Source organism: Varroa destructor, unplaced genomic scaffold (genome assembly GCF_002443255.2).
Source record: "Varroa destructor unplaced genomic scaffold, Vdes_3.0 BEIS01000004.1, whole genome shotgun sequence".
Classification (NCBI taxonomy): Eukaryota; Metazoa; Arthropoda; class Arachnida; order Mesostigmata; family Varroidae; genus Varroa; species Varroa destructor.
The window spans coordinates 31,245,122-31,257,736 of NW_019211457.1; the positions used below are offsets into that span (position 1 = coordinate 31,245,122).

The following is a 12,615-nucleotide window of genomic DNA, read 5'->3' on the forward strand; positions in this document are numbered from 1 at the left end:
CTGTTTATGTTTAGTTTAGATATCACCAGTGGGCGCCAGTACGGTCAACAAATATGTAAAAGGTATACCAATGTATGCGTACGAGAATAAATACTATTTGGCATCAAAGCGTATCGGCAAAAGGACGCAACCTAGGCGTTCCTTCTCGTCTGAAGCAACTTATCTAGAAAACCTCTCTTGAATCTGAATGAGCTAGCCTCAAGTGTACTCAAGTTCCTGTTGAAGACTTATCGTGCTAGACGCATGTCGATTTCTAGCAACAATACTATATATATATATATGTCCGAAATACAATTTAGCTAAATCTTCTCCCACCAAATTCCGTCCGACCCGGTCAACCTATCTATAGGTAGATCTAAAGGTTATTGTAGCCAAATAAAATACCCTGAAGTTCAAGTGACCCTTGTATACTGTGTGTCCGCACAACACAACAAGTAACATCATTGTAAGCGGCTGACAACACACAATATTCCATATTATGGTTAGCTATTGCCGGCGATTTTCCTTATTGGCATTCTGTTTGTTTCCTACCCAGTATTTTCGTCTTTCTCAGCCGGCTGTTGTTATCGTCTGCGATATAAGTTTACATGGACATCATTTTACATAGACCGGGTTTCAAGCGCGTCGCAGACGCAATGATTCTCTGTGATTAAACAAAATTTTACTTGACAATTTGCTATTTCTGATTCGTTGCTCTTGGCTGCCTGTTGATTTAATTTTTAGACTATAACAAACATCCATACCCAGCTGCCTTTTACGTGATAATACCTACTCGTTGCTTTTACGTCTACGATTGATATTGTGACAACAATGACCACAGGGGCATTGTTTGCCTCTCAGTTCTGTTCGCTATTCTCTTAAGTGGAGACATTCGCAGATTTCAATCTAGAAACTCATTCAGTTTCAGCGCACGAAGCAAAGGCGCGTCACGCTTCAGACCGATATATATATATCTATGTTGGAAATCCATAATTATTCGTTTACCAGCATTTTTATTTTTGCATATGAAGATATGACGTAAACAAGATGGACGGATGGTTGCAGGCATCTAATGGACATGATCGTCGTGCATTTTCTTAATATATAATATCAAAACGTCGACTACGCCTTTTAGAATTATGAAGGCCGTTTATGAAGGATTATAGTAGTGAAATGGAGACTTTCTCTACATATACATATACGGAATTAAACTGACGGATCTCAACCATTTTGAATCTTTGGTTACTGCGGATCTTGTGTAGGTTTAAAACGTTGTATTTCAATAGAATTATAAGATTCATACCGCAGTCTTTATATATTAATTGCATATGACATGTACCAGTACAACAATGTAAAGAACAGAGATTATACAATCCACTACATAGACGCGGCGTTCATTATGTGCGAAACTTTCTGATAGTTTTTCGCTGAAAGAGGCAAAACGTCAGACAGACATCCGAATACAAAAGATCTTAACCGAAACCAAGTTCGATCAATCGGATGTATCCGCGCATACATATATATAGGACGAACCTCGTACATAGGGAAAAACTCAATGAGAGGAGATCGTTCTTTTGTTTTCGTAAGAGCCTCAATGGTTTCGCGTGCGAGCGGCCGTCCATTGAAGTGATGGGGCGGAATGCATGTAGTAATGTAAGTTAGTGTAGTTGCTGATTGCAGAATATGTCCTAGTGAAATAGCCGTTTCAAATATGGGCAAAGGATCGACCCATCCAGCTTGAAACGACCTCTAAGCACAGATTTAAGTTGTCTGCCCCGTTGCATTGCAATAGCGGCAATAGTGACCACCTTGATGAAATTCGCAATGACCTCTTCCCAAAAAGCATTATCGTATTGATAGTATTCAATTTATACTGAAGACGTTTAAATTCTTTATATAGAATTAAATATGTATATAAATGAAAAATTTGAGACAGCTTATTCACCTCTATGGTTGTCTGTAGAAAAATCTGATAGAATCGTCGAACACGTTAGTTATTTTGAGGAGAAATATTTTTTAATCGAACCAAATTAAAGTGAACAGGTGTTCCTTATGCAGGGGCAAATCCGAATCCTAAACGAGGTTGGTATTCAACGATTTTTTATCTTCACCAAGGTATAAGCCTGCATACCAGGCGACAGTAGAAAAGAACGCTATGTATTTCCATCAGATATGTTCTACTTTTTAGCTTCGGCTCTAACAATTGTCAACAATCGAAAAGGCTTTCTATCCACTAAGCAAACAAATACGGCTCGATATAAAGTTCATCATTCTAATAGCTCCATGTATTTTATGTTAAATATCATTTTGTTACCATCCAAAAGTCTCCTGTACAGCTAGTGAAGATCAAACAAATAGCGTGCCGCGTATTTCTATTTCAGTCGGCGGAATTGGTGCTTGAAGCCTGCTTGAAAAAAACGCATGAGCTCATAAAAAAAATAATGTTCTAATTGATTTCTCACCGATCATGTATGGCGTAAAAAGCAAATATTTCAATTTTTATGTTTTATATTTACGTTCAACATCGTTTCAAAGCAGCCACCTCAGTGTCTACCTTCGTGCTAATCTTGTGCATGTTCGGCTGGGTAATCTAGAAATAAATAGTCATAACACTAGTGACAGACCTCTGTCGACACGACCAAGTTGCCATAGTGCTTAAATACTATAGAACGGCTTGATTTCTATTCGAAAGGTAATGTTTCAAGTAGAAAATGTACATCGATGTAAAACTCATGTCGCTAATACTCTCCCATGTATTTGATGTAAACAAACCGACCATAGGAAGGCATGGGCTTGCATCGATCCGAGCAGACGAAAGATTACGCATCCGTGTCAATAAACACTAACGACTTCCAGTAAACAGAGAGAGAGAGAGAGAGAAAAAAAAAAAGGAGTGCCTACTTCAAATGTTTAGCACGGTACAAGGGCGCAACGATGAACAGAAGAGAACGGACTGGGTGAAATTGCGATCGGGGGCACGATTTTTGATGTAACTACAGCGCAGTCTGGCAAACTTGAGCAATAGCGTCTTGACCACTTTGTGCATTGCAAAACTGTTAGCGATATGGGAGGCAATTGATGACATGCCGGTACTTACTTGTTAACAATATTCGACTTGTTAACCAATGTTGGACAAGGCTACGGTTAAAACTGTGGAAAATTGCCAAGCCAGGACGAACTGTTTGTCGGCGTGGGGTCGTGACCCCCCAAACTGGTGGTAGACTGTGAACACGACGACGAAATGCATTTCATAACGCAAGCAATTATATTTGATTAAAAAATTACGAGACTACCAGTGCTAAGCTGGCGCAGCCATTACTGCCAGCTGATGTACGTTAAGATTAATAGTCTCAGACAGTAACAGCATAATTGCGCCGATGACGTAGCAATTTTGTCTGGTTTTTTACCTGAAATTAACGAACATACATGACATGCTCAAAGGCACATTACCAATGCAAGTTGCTCTACGTATACGCTAAAAGTACGCGGTGGCGGCGGCGGCGGCGATACATCTTCTAATAAGCTATTGAATCGAGTTTTCATTTTATAGCATTTTTATAGCAAATTTTACGGCAAGCCACCCAGTGAGACGCGCGCAGCTTTTCATGTCAATAGAGGATTATCTACCGTGCATTCGCGGGACGTATCAAGGCAGAAAGGTCGCGTCTTCGTTACGATGTAGCTTATGAGCATTCTGTTAGCACCATATAATAACACTGGATAGTGTACCTTATCAAAAGGTCGTTATGCTAACTTAGTTGGAGTTTTTATTTCTAGATTTTTTCGGGGCTAAATGAATCTTGTTACCGAAGTTTTTTGTCACCTGCTAAAGTAGACACGCGCAGCATTCGAAAAGTTCCAGACATAAAAAGGTTCCTGGTGTTACGAGGTGGGAAATCTCGCAGTTGGGTGTAATAAGATAATTTGTGTTACTGATTATATCGTGTAAATTTCACATTGGATGGATTGAGCATTTAACGTGCTTGCTTGCTTTCTTTCTTTCTTTCTGTTAATCCGTAATACTCTAGTGAGATTAGTATTCGTACAAACGTATCGAGAGCGAATCCCTACGATACATTTACCTCAAATACGCCAATGCCAATTACCAAAAATACGTAATTGCCATTGAAGAGCATTTTATCAAACATTTTCACGATACACTGTCTCGACAACGCGTTCGTCGGAAGCTCGCCAAAGACATTGTTCACAAATTTTTTTTTGGGTTTCGAGATAATCCGTGGCTGCGTACGTCACTATAGGACGCCTAATTTTGGCGTCAATGTTTGTGGTTTAAACGTGTTACGTCTGCTGAGGTTCACTGAACGTAAACAGATGTACTGCCAATGTAAATTTTACGGTTTGAATTAAAGTCACTCTAGCTAGTAAGTAGTTCGATAGTTAAGTGCCATGTTTGGCTTGAGTGTGTGGAAGTGAACGAGCAATATCGATTGTCGCGGCGATGAGAGGGACAGGTAATTCAGGCGCTGTGTCCGTTTCTTTGCTAGGATTAACCGATTTGACACTATTTAAGTTCGGGCCTGATTTAGATACCATTACGTTTCACCTGGTAGCATTCGTAAATATAGTATCACGTGTCCTATGCAATAAGTAGATTCTAGATAAGTTCTCTTCGGATGTTAGTCTTCAAAGTGTGTAGCCTTATAAAGGCTTGCACTTATTCATAAAATCTCTCTATTGATTAGAAAGTTTGTGTGGCAGTTGCAACGGCCTCTTTTCCTTCTGTCAGTCTAACTTCGCCATTGTCCTCTGGATTTCTATTTAAAGAAATCAATACATATTCAACGCCTTTTCTTTTAGTTGGCATCTCTTATATGATGCCATCAAAGATTTCAAATATATATATATATATATATGGATGGTCAACGAACAATAAAAAAAGAAGAACGTTATAAGGAACTAATATTCTCGTCCACAATGGGGACATCGCTCGGGGTACTCATTGAAACTGAACCGCACAGGGTAGATGTTTGAACTTGCTTTCAGCGTGTGCAGAAACTGTTGGCGTTTTTTGTCTCGCCGTCATGACTCCCAAACACGTTCCATATAGGTACGTAAAATATAACGTTCACTGACTACGAGTTCTTGGCAGGTGGCAGCGATGAACGTGTCGTATAAAAAAGCTGTCAAAACTAAATGTCGATGAAGTTATGCGCAGTACTCGAGGCCTCGGTTGGGCTTGGAGATGGAATGCTCCAAGAATTAACCCATTTGTGCTCTCAGTTGCCTGTCGCGAATTGACGCCTAGGTTAAGGCTGGTTCGGTTTTTTTATTTAGCTGATATAAATTTGACAAACTGTTATATGGACTTTTTTTTTACAACCGCTGGTGGAATCATTTTTTTCTCAAGTATCAATGTTGGGTCCTTTTCGCTTCCACCCTTGTTTGCTGTATTCCTGATTGATTCAAGTGCCGAACAGAGCAGTAAGGCGCGGGCTGGGTTGTCGTCTGCCCTCAAGCCACAGTCTCTGATGGAGCCGACTTGACAGACTGACGCTTGAAAGCTGCCGTGCCTGCTTCGACTTAGGTAAGGATTAGTTCAGGATCAGTTGTCGCGTTGACATGTTAAAAAATTAATTGATTTTTTATCTCTTATTTTGACAAATGGAGCCGGCCGGGGCATTCTTCCGTTGTAATTCATTTTGTCTGTATTTTGATGAAAGTCAGTGTACTTTTTGTTGCTCTTAATGTAACATTACTTTGTTTTTTCCTATTTGTAAGCTATCAATTCGAATTCCATCAGATATTTCACAATGTAGAGAACACAACAAAATATCGAAAAGAAAATATTTATACCCGAAAATTGGTGTTTGGAGTTCTGTCGAAGCATGAGAAACGATTCCACGATCGATTATCAAAACGACATCAAAAAAAATGATAGGGAAACGCTACACACCGAGGTGTCGTTTTAAAGTAGCGTCATCGGGTAGACAGACAAAAACTTGCCAATAACGTACTCCTATTAATTTTCGTGATGATTGAAGGGAGCGATTGTCAATAGCACTTGTCTGGTACGCGCCGTCTAGCAAACTTTTGGCTCAAAGGCACGTCCACGTTGGTAATGAAATGCAGCTTATCCAGTCAATCTACCACTTGATAATATATAGCCTATTGATGTATGCGGATCTCGTAAGCAATACAACAATCTATTGTAAACGGTCTGTGACCTTCACAGAATAGTGCTAATTGTGCGTGGCGTATTCAACCGAAAAAAAACTACAGCGTTCTCCTACTCCACCAATGATTTCGAATGCTCTTGCGTAACAGGCATGATAGCGAACGTGACACGGTTTTAGCCTATCGCTACGTTCTTGGCACTCTGACATGACGAGATGCTTTATTTACAGGAAATACGTTGATTGATGATCATATCGTCCCCTGGAAGATACGTGATTTGCATACTATACCTAATAGAACAGTTACGTATAAAACTGAAAAATAAAGAAGATATAAGCATTAGCGTACAGAGACCGTTGTCAGGATGGTTCAGTGGTGACTTTGTTGCAAAGTACTAAACCTGTGACCACTTTGGTCTAAGGTCGAAACCCGACGTAGACACACTTCGTTTCGTGATAGAAGAAATAGGGCTTTTGAGGCAATGCCTAATGGCAGTATCGAAACATTTGCTATACTCAAAGATGCAGCTTGTGGTCATATAGATCAGAAAATTTTTTCGAAAGTGGACTATGAGCGATGTCTGTGTTTTTGGGATGAAATCTATATTTGAGGGTATCGTCAAATATCTCATTGCGTAGTGGCTTTCGTGAGATATCCGGCCCCAATTAATCTCCATCTCTGTGCTGGCATCTTATCGGCAAGCAGTATCAAGATCGTCCTATGCGACAATTTTGCTACTAGCCTGTAGCCTTACTATTGCTATATATTATATATACAGCACTGCAACGTACTGAATTTACGCAAGGTTCACCTAGCGGAAAAATAGCTAAATTGTCAGCATCAAATCCATCTAATCCCTAGCCAAATTTAAATAATTCGTTCCGGCTATTGCCGGATGTGTTGTTTCATTGACTAGGATACGTTTGCTTGTATCTACGGTATTATTACGGTAATATTACGGTATAATGATTATTGCTTACAATACAGAAACTGGACAAGTTCATAACTTGCAGGAACTATGATTGGATGCCATTGTGGTTCGGACAAATACGATGACTTCAGCAGTCGAGTTAGAAAAAGAGGTACGTTTACGTGCGCTGAATGTGATGTAAATTAGCAGAAAAGCCCTTCTTCCATGACACGTCCTTGTGCTGAATCCCCGTTTAACCAGTGTTTTAATTAACAGAATCAACAAAACTGAATTTAAGTCGCAATTTGAGTTATTATTAGTCTAACGTCGTCTTCACACAGCTCGCCCCTAGTTAGAAATAGGCCACTGCTACGCAGACTACCGTACTCTTGGAAGTTCTTTGGAGACGCTGCAAATCTTGTCTTTCATTCTGCCATCAGCTTTCTGATGGGCAGACAGCTGACAAAACGTAGCGCTCATTCGGAATCAGAAATGATCCGTTGTTTACTCTTATGACAAATGTCCATTTACGAATGTGGCGGCTTTAAATAAAAGTTAGTGGCTCAATAATGAATCATTCAGTCTTGTTACGTTCTTGATAGATGGGCGTAGGTAATCTTTCTCAGTAGTAGCGGACTGCCTACGCAGAAAGCATACTCTTAAGCAAACGCCCGCCAGCCTGCCAGACAGGAGACAACAGCGCCGATGCCAAAAGCATCCCATAGCAACGAATCAATGGTGCAGCAGGATTTCTCGAGACTCCAGACGAATCTGTTAGCTTTGAAAAACTGCCTAAATCATATTCGTCTTTCGGCCGACGTTTGTATGTAATCTATGATGGTTGCTCATCGTAGTCAGCTTATAGTTTTTTTTTACATGAAACCTTGATTAACTCAAACAGATATTCCACCCATATACGACATGTCTTAGCGTCAATTGAACCTAGTTTAATTTAAGTTTAAGAAAAAAACACAACATCTTAACTATAGAGCATTTTTACTCATAATTCATATCTACCGTTAGTATGGATTACACCGACCTTAAAGTTTGTCGCTGTTTAGTATAGTAATAATAGTAATCCAAGATGTGTTTCATTAATCAAAGGATCTGCACGTATACAATTTGATTGGTAGACTTTTCTGGTAAAGATTAACTATACGCTCTACATATATTTAATACTATCGAAATGTTACGTCGCAGTTTGGTAATGTTTTTCTGTGCCGTAATATACTGACGCCATCTTGGTCTTCTACCTGCCAGTACAGTTGTAGTAACAGCTATAATCGTAATCTCTCGTAGTGATGTCTTGCCATCTACGTGACTCTTTGGTAATATAATAGTCCACGACCTTTTTGTTAGTGGTCCTTCGGTAAGAAGCTGGCTGACGTGTTTCGAACAGATATACTATGCACCGATATCTGCACTTCTGGATGACGTAGGTGTGCCGTAAAATCACGTTCCAATATAACTTCTGCGTGAGAAATATGAAGCGAGGGGGTACGTAAATTCATTGCCATGACCTCGATGGTAAGGGGCTCTTACTGTCCTGTTACGGTAATCAAACCTTACAATGTTTATAGGAATTATCCAATGGGACTGGAGTGCTGTTATTTATCCGTTGTTAGCGTCGTTGTGATGTGTACGACCTCCAGATCTATCTACAGATGCCCATTTCCTCTCTACTGCTTGCTAGTATTGGGATTCGAAATCTCCATTCTTCAGCTAGTAACCGAATCTTTTTCTACTTATTTAAGCAACTATAGCATAAGCCAACTGCGCTTGCTTTGATCCTCGGTGCCCTCACTAACTAAGCAGTGTGGAATGCTATCTGCAACGTACCCATTCGCCGACAAGCAAAAATATGGAAACGACCAAGACAACTGGTTCAAATGGCTTTTGCAATCTCTCCCACACCATCACAGCTCTTGGCAGGTTCCTCACGTCATCGAGCGGCCGCTATGGAGTGGCGAGGGCCATTTAGATCTGTATCGTTTGGTCCGCATACCTTCTAACTGTTCTATGAGTCTGGACAAGTGTAGCTGCAGCAAGAGCCGCGTGAAAACACTGCCGCTGGCGTCCATGTGAGTTTTTGTCGGAATACCCAACACTAGCTCCTCTTCTTTTCCACTGCTTGTAGCGGTAAGCAAACGGAATAGAACAAAGTTTAGCGCTGCATTTTTGCTCGCTAGTGCCACTACACACTTTTAGACATTCTATACGACTGTAGCTATAGTAATCGTAGATAATAAGTGGAAAAATGGGAGAAAGGGCTTGCCGAGTACTGGTGGAACTGGGGGGACGGAGATAGGCTACAATGGTGGAAGTAGAGCCTTGGGGAGCACCAAACCCTCTGACGCACGCCTCAAGGCTGGATATCGCTGGCTGTCAGTAAACCGACTGCAGGTCATATTGGTTTGTCAGCAGCAAAAGTAGCAAGCCTAGTAACGTTGCTGGAGATATGATTTATGCAGCACGTAGTCTATCGATGTTTTGGGTGTCATACAGCATGTCGACGAAGACGCCGCCCAATTCAATGTGACGGGCTCATGCTGTTAGCGTTTGTCGTGTAACATGTTGTACCCTGACGGCCTCAAGCGGTTCTTATCATCGCTGCTAGCCCGAGCTAGCTGTTTTATGAGTATTCATTAATCATCATTACTACAGTTAGATCCGAGAACAAGAGAAACAAGAATCATGTAGACTTAAAGAAGAACGAAGGAAAAAGATAAATCGAAGAAAGAGGAACCGTCTCGCATTTGGCTGTTGTGCGCCGTTTGACGGCAAGAAGCCCAAAATGACTAGGGTAGTGGCAGGTGAATACATGCTTAAAATACAGATGATCTAATTCTAGGAAGGCAAAGTTGGACCACAACAGAGTTCCACAACATATGAAGTTTGTAGTACGTGTTGTGATCAGCTGCTGTGATAATGCCAAAGCGGACATTTTTTCCTTATATGATAACAATATACGTGCACATGTTTAGATCTCTGTTAGTTTTAGTGAATCTGGTAAACTTTCAGCCTGGATAATTTCAATGACGCACTGACACAATTCGATTTTATTCCCCTGTCGCTTGGTTAGCTTTCGACATGTTCTGGCGAGAAATACATATCAAAGCCACGGTTTAATAGAAGCAACGTTAGCACGAGCACGTATAAAATCGATAAGGAAATGCGTATGGTCATAACGTAGAACGAAGGGCAACTAAGTGGAGTTGTGAAACAAAGGAGAAGACAAGGACCAGCTGGATCTCTTTCTAGCTAGATAATCATGATCTAAATATAGGTTCAGTGAAAACGTTACGGTGTCGCTGTAGGCGTTGAGGCTAGGTTACGGTACAATTAAAAACTGACGTTACGGGTATTTGGCTTGATGTCTTCTAATTTGTTTTCAGCCTGCTTCAAGGTTTTCGATACTACATAGGCATCATTGCCTCAGTGGTGTTCTTATGCGGAACAATGCAGCTAGCTTGAATAACCACCAATACAATAATAACTGATTTATATATACCTCTGTGGTTAAAAGGATAACTATATTTTTGACGGTACTCGTGTTTCCTCACCCTAAAATCTCCAAATATAAAATGAGGCTTTCTGTAATGTATTGTAATGGTACTGGGTCCAATAGCCAAAGTTTTACGTACGTCATACGCGTATACGATATGAATAAAGCAGAAGAAAATTGTATTTACGACGTCGTCTAGTTACGAACATTAGTGATTTCTGCCTATTTGTTTTTCAAGCTAATAGCCGGGACCTAACACGCTATCAAAATAAGGTTGTTCTCTGGTATCGAACACTTCGTATTTTCGGCTCATTCAAAATTTTATTTGTTTCATAGAGCTACATTGGAATTGTAGAGCTCAGCTGTAGAATCCGCGTTACAGGAGTGGCATATTTGTAACATACGATTTTGTATGATACCATGACTCACGGTTATCTTGTAATAACGTTCGTCGTGAGACCCAAAGTATACTTGGCTCTATGTGCATTCAAGGGCAACAATTTGCTTTGTTTGTTGTCGACGTCTACCAGGAAAAGTACTCAGTCGAAGGTTGCGGTGTCTCATATTTTGTGTGTATGCAAAATGCTCCAGCCCGTAGCGGTCTATAATCGCGATGATTTTCTCCATAATGTCAAGTTGCCGGGCCCGTAAGGCCATGAATCCATGCATAGATTTGTCGTTGTATTTGCTTTGTTGCAAAAGATCTGTTTAAGCAAACTGAGAAGTTCTAGTTTGATTTGGGTATAGTATGTACGTGTATCTATCACTTGCGTAATTATGTGGGCCATAAGCCGCCCTATGAGGACAGGTCCGATGCACATGGGTTTAACGTAATAAATCATGCCATGTAACAGCTAGAGAAATTCTATCGAACACACTGTCACTTAGTATACTTATAACAGTTGTCCCACGTAACTACCTACCACGCCAACAACTAAAAAAAAAGAAAAACTATTTTTGATTCTCTATTTTGTATCGTAGGATCATTATTATATTAATAGTATTGGCCTGGATACTATGGTTATGAACGGACAGGATAACTCTAGAAGAGAGCCACGAAAAATGACAATGAAGGCTAACCGTCGTAGAAAAAATCGACTCTTGTACTTGTTCGGTTTTTACTGCAGGCACAACGCACCGATGCGTCATGAAAGCTAGCTTAACCGAAATTTCACATGATGTAACTCGTTAGACTGCTAGTAAACAGATAAATTAACATAATAGAGCGGTAAAATATTGCCTCACTCCCAACACAGCCCCTGTGGACGTTAGAGTTGCGTATCAAACAGGTCGAAACGTAACGCTTCACATTTGAATAAGCTGTGACCATAAAATCTATTCAACGGTGGAAAAATAACCGGCACACGACGCCATACGCGTTAAACAAACACACCCTGACCATATTTCTTTAAGCTTACCTTTAAGATCGACCTTATGCTATATGCTAGTAATATTTCAAGTTGTTCTTCTACTCCTATTATTCGTTCAACACCGTTTTAACGTTCGATAATATGACGCAATTCTATGTACCTATGATGTTCCGTCGAAACCCGTTGGGCTTGCTTGAATCTACTATAAATTCTAATCTGGGCAGATGGCGGGCAGACGGTTTCATCGAATTTCTGTAAGAAACCCGCCTGCCAACTTATTTATGCTACCTTACTGGATTACTTAGATGTTTGTGCTCAACAACGTTTAGGCCGTATCGGTCCCAAATGCTTCGTCCCGTTTCTCTTTTAATACGAAAACGGCTAACATATCATGTCCGCCATTGCCGGTCTGAGAGCGTTACCAAAAGCGATAAATTCACTAAAACTGGCCCTAATTATCTATTCCTGTTTAATAAGAATAGCAACATTCGACCAGAATAAGAAATGCTTATTTAATGCAAGACTAAATAGGCCGACACCGTTCTATCACATGGCCAGTCGGGACGTTTTTCAGATAACGCCAAAGAACTCGTTCGCGGGGCTAAGGACCTTTGATTAGCTAGACTGTTACAGTGATTGTGTGAGGTAGGGGATGAGCTGAAGGGACGCAAGTCGTGTACTACCTTCGTCACCCGCATAGGGCTAATTGTTACCAA

At 40.5% G+C, this 12,615-nt stretch overlaps 1 protein-coding gene across 10 annotated transcripts in view; it reads left to right on the forward strand.

Moving 5' to 3' along the window:
- Positions 1-12,615, forward strand: part of LOC111248549 (uncharacterized) — a 35,669-nt gene that overhangs the window by 2,921 nt on the left and 20,133 nt on the right. Inside the window, exons 3-4 of one of the 10 annotated variants that reach the window (XR_015325853.1) lie at positions 15-62; positions 724-5,401. The exons of 3 other annotated variants lie outside the window; for them this stretch is intronic. Coding sequence is in view for 2 of the 7 variants with exons in the window: in XM_022801010.2 (XP_022656745.1) it covers positions 7,128-7,196 (69 nt within the window). In the remaining 5 variants the exon portion in view is untranslated. Of the gene's footprint in view, positions 1-14; positions 63-723; positions 5,402-7,127; positions 7,197-8,977; positions 9,106-9,803; positions 9,838-12,615 lie in introns of those variants that run through there. 6 more of the 10 variants (XR_015325855.1, XR_015325852.1, XR_015325856.1 and 3 more) reach the window with 6 other exon arrangements.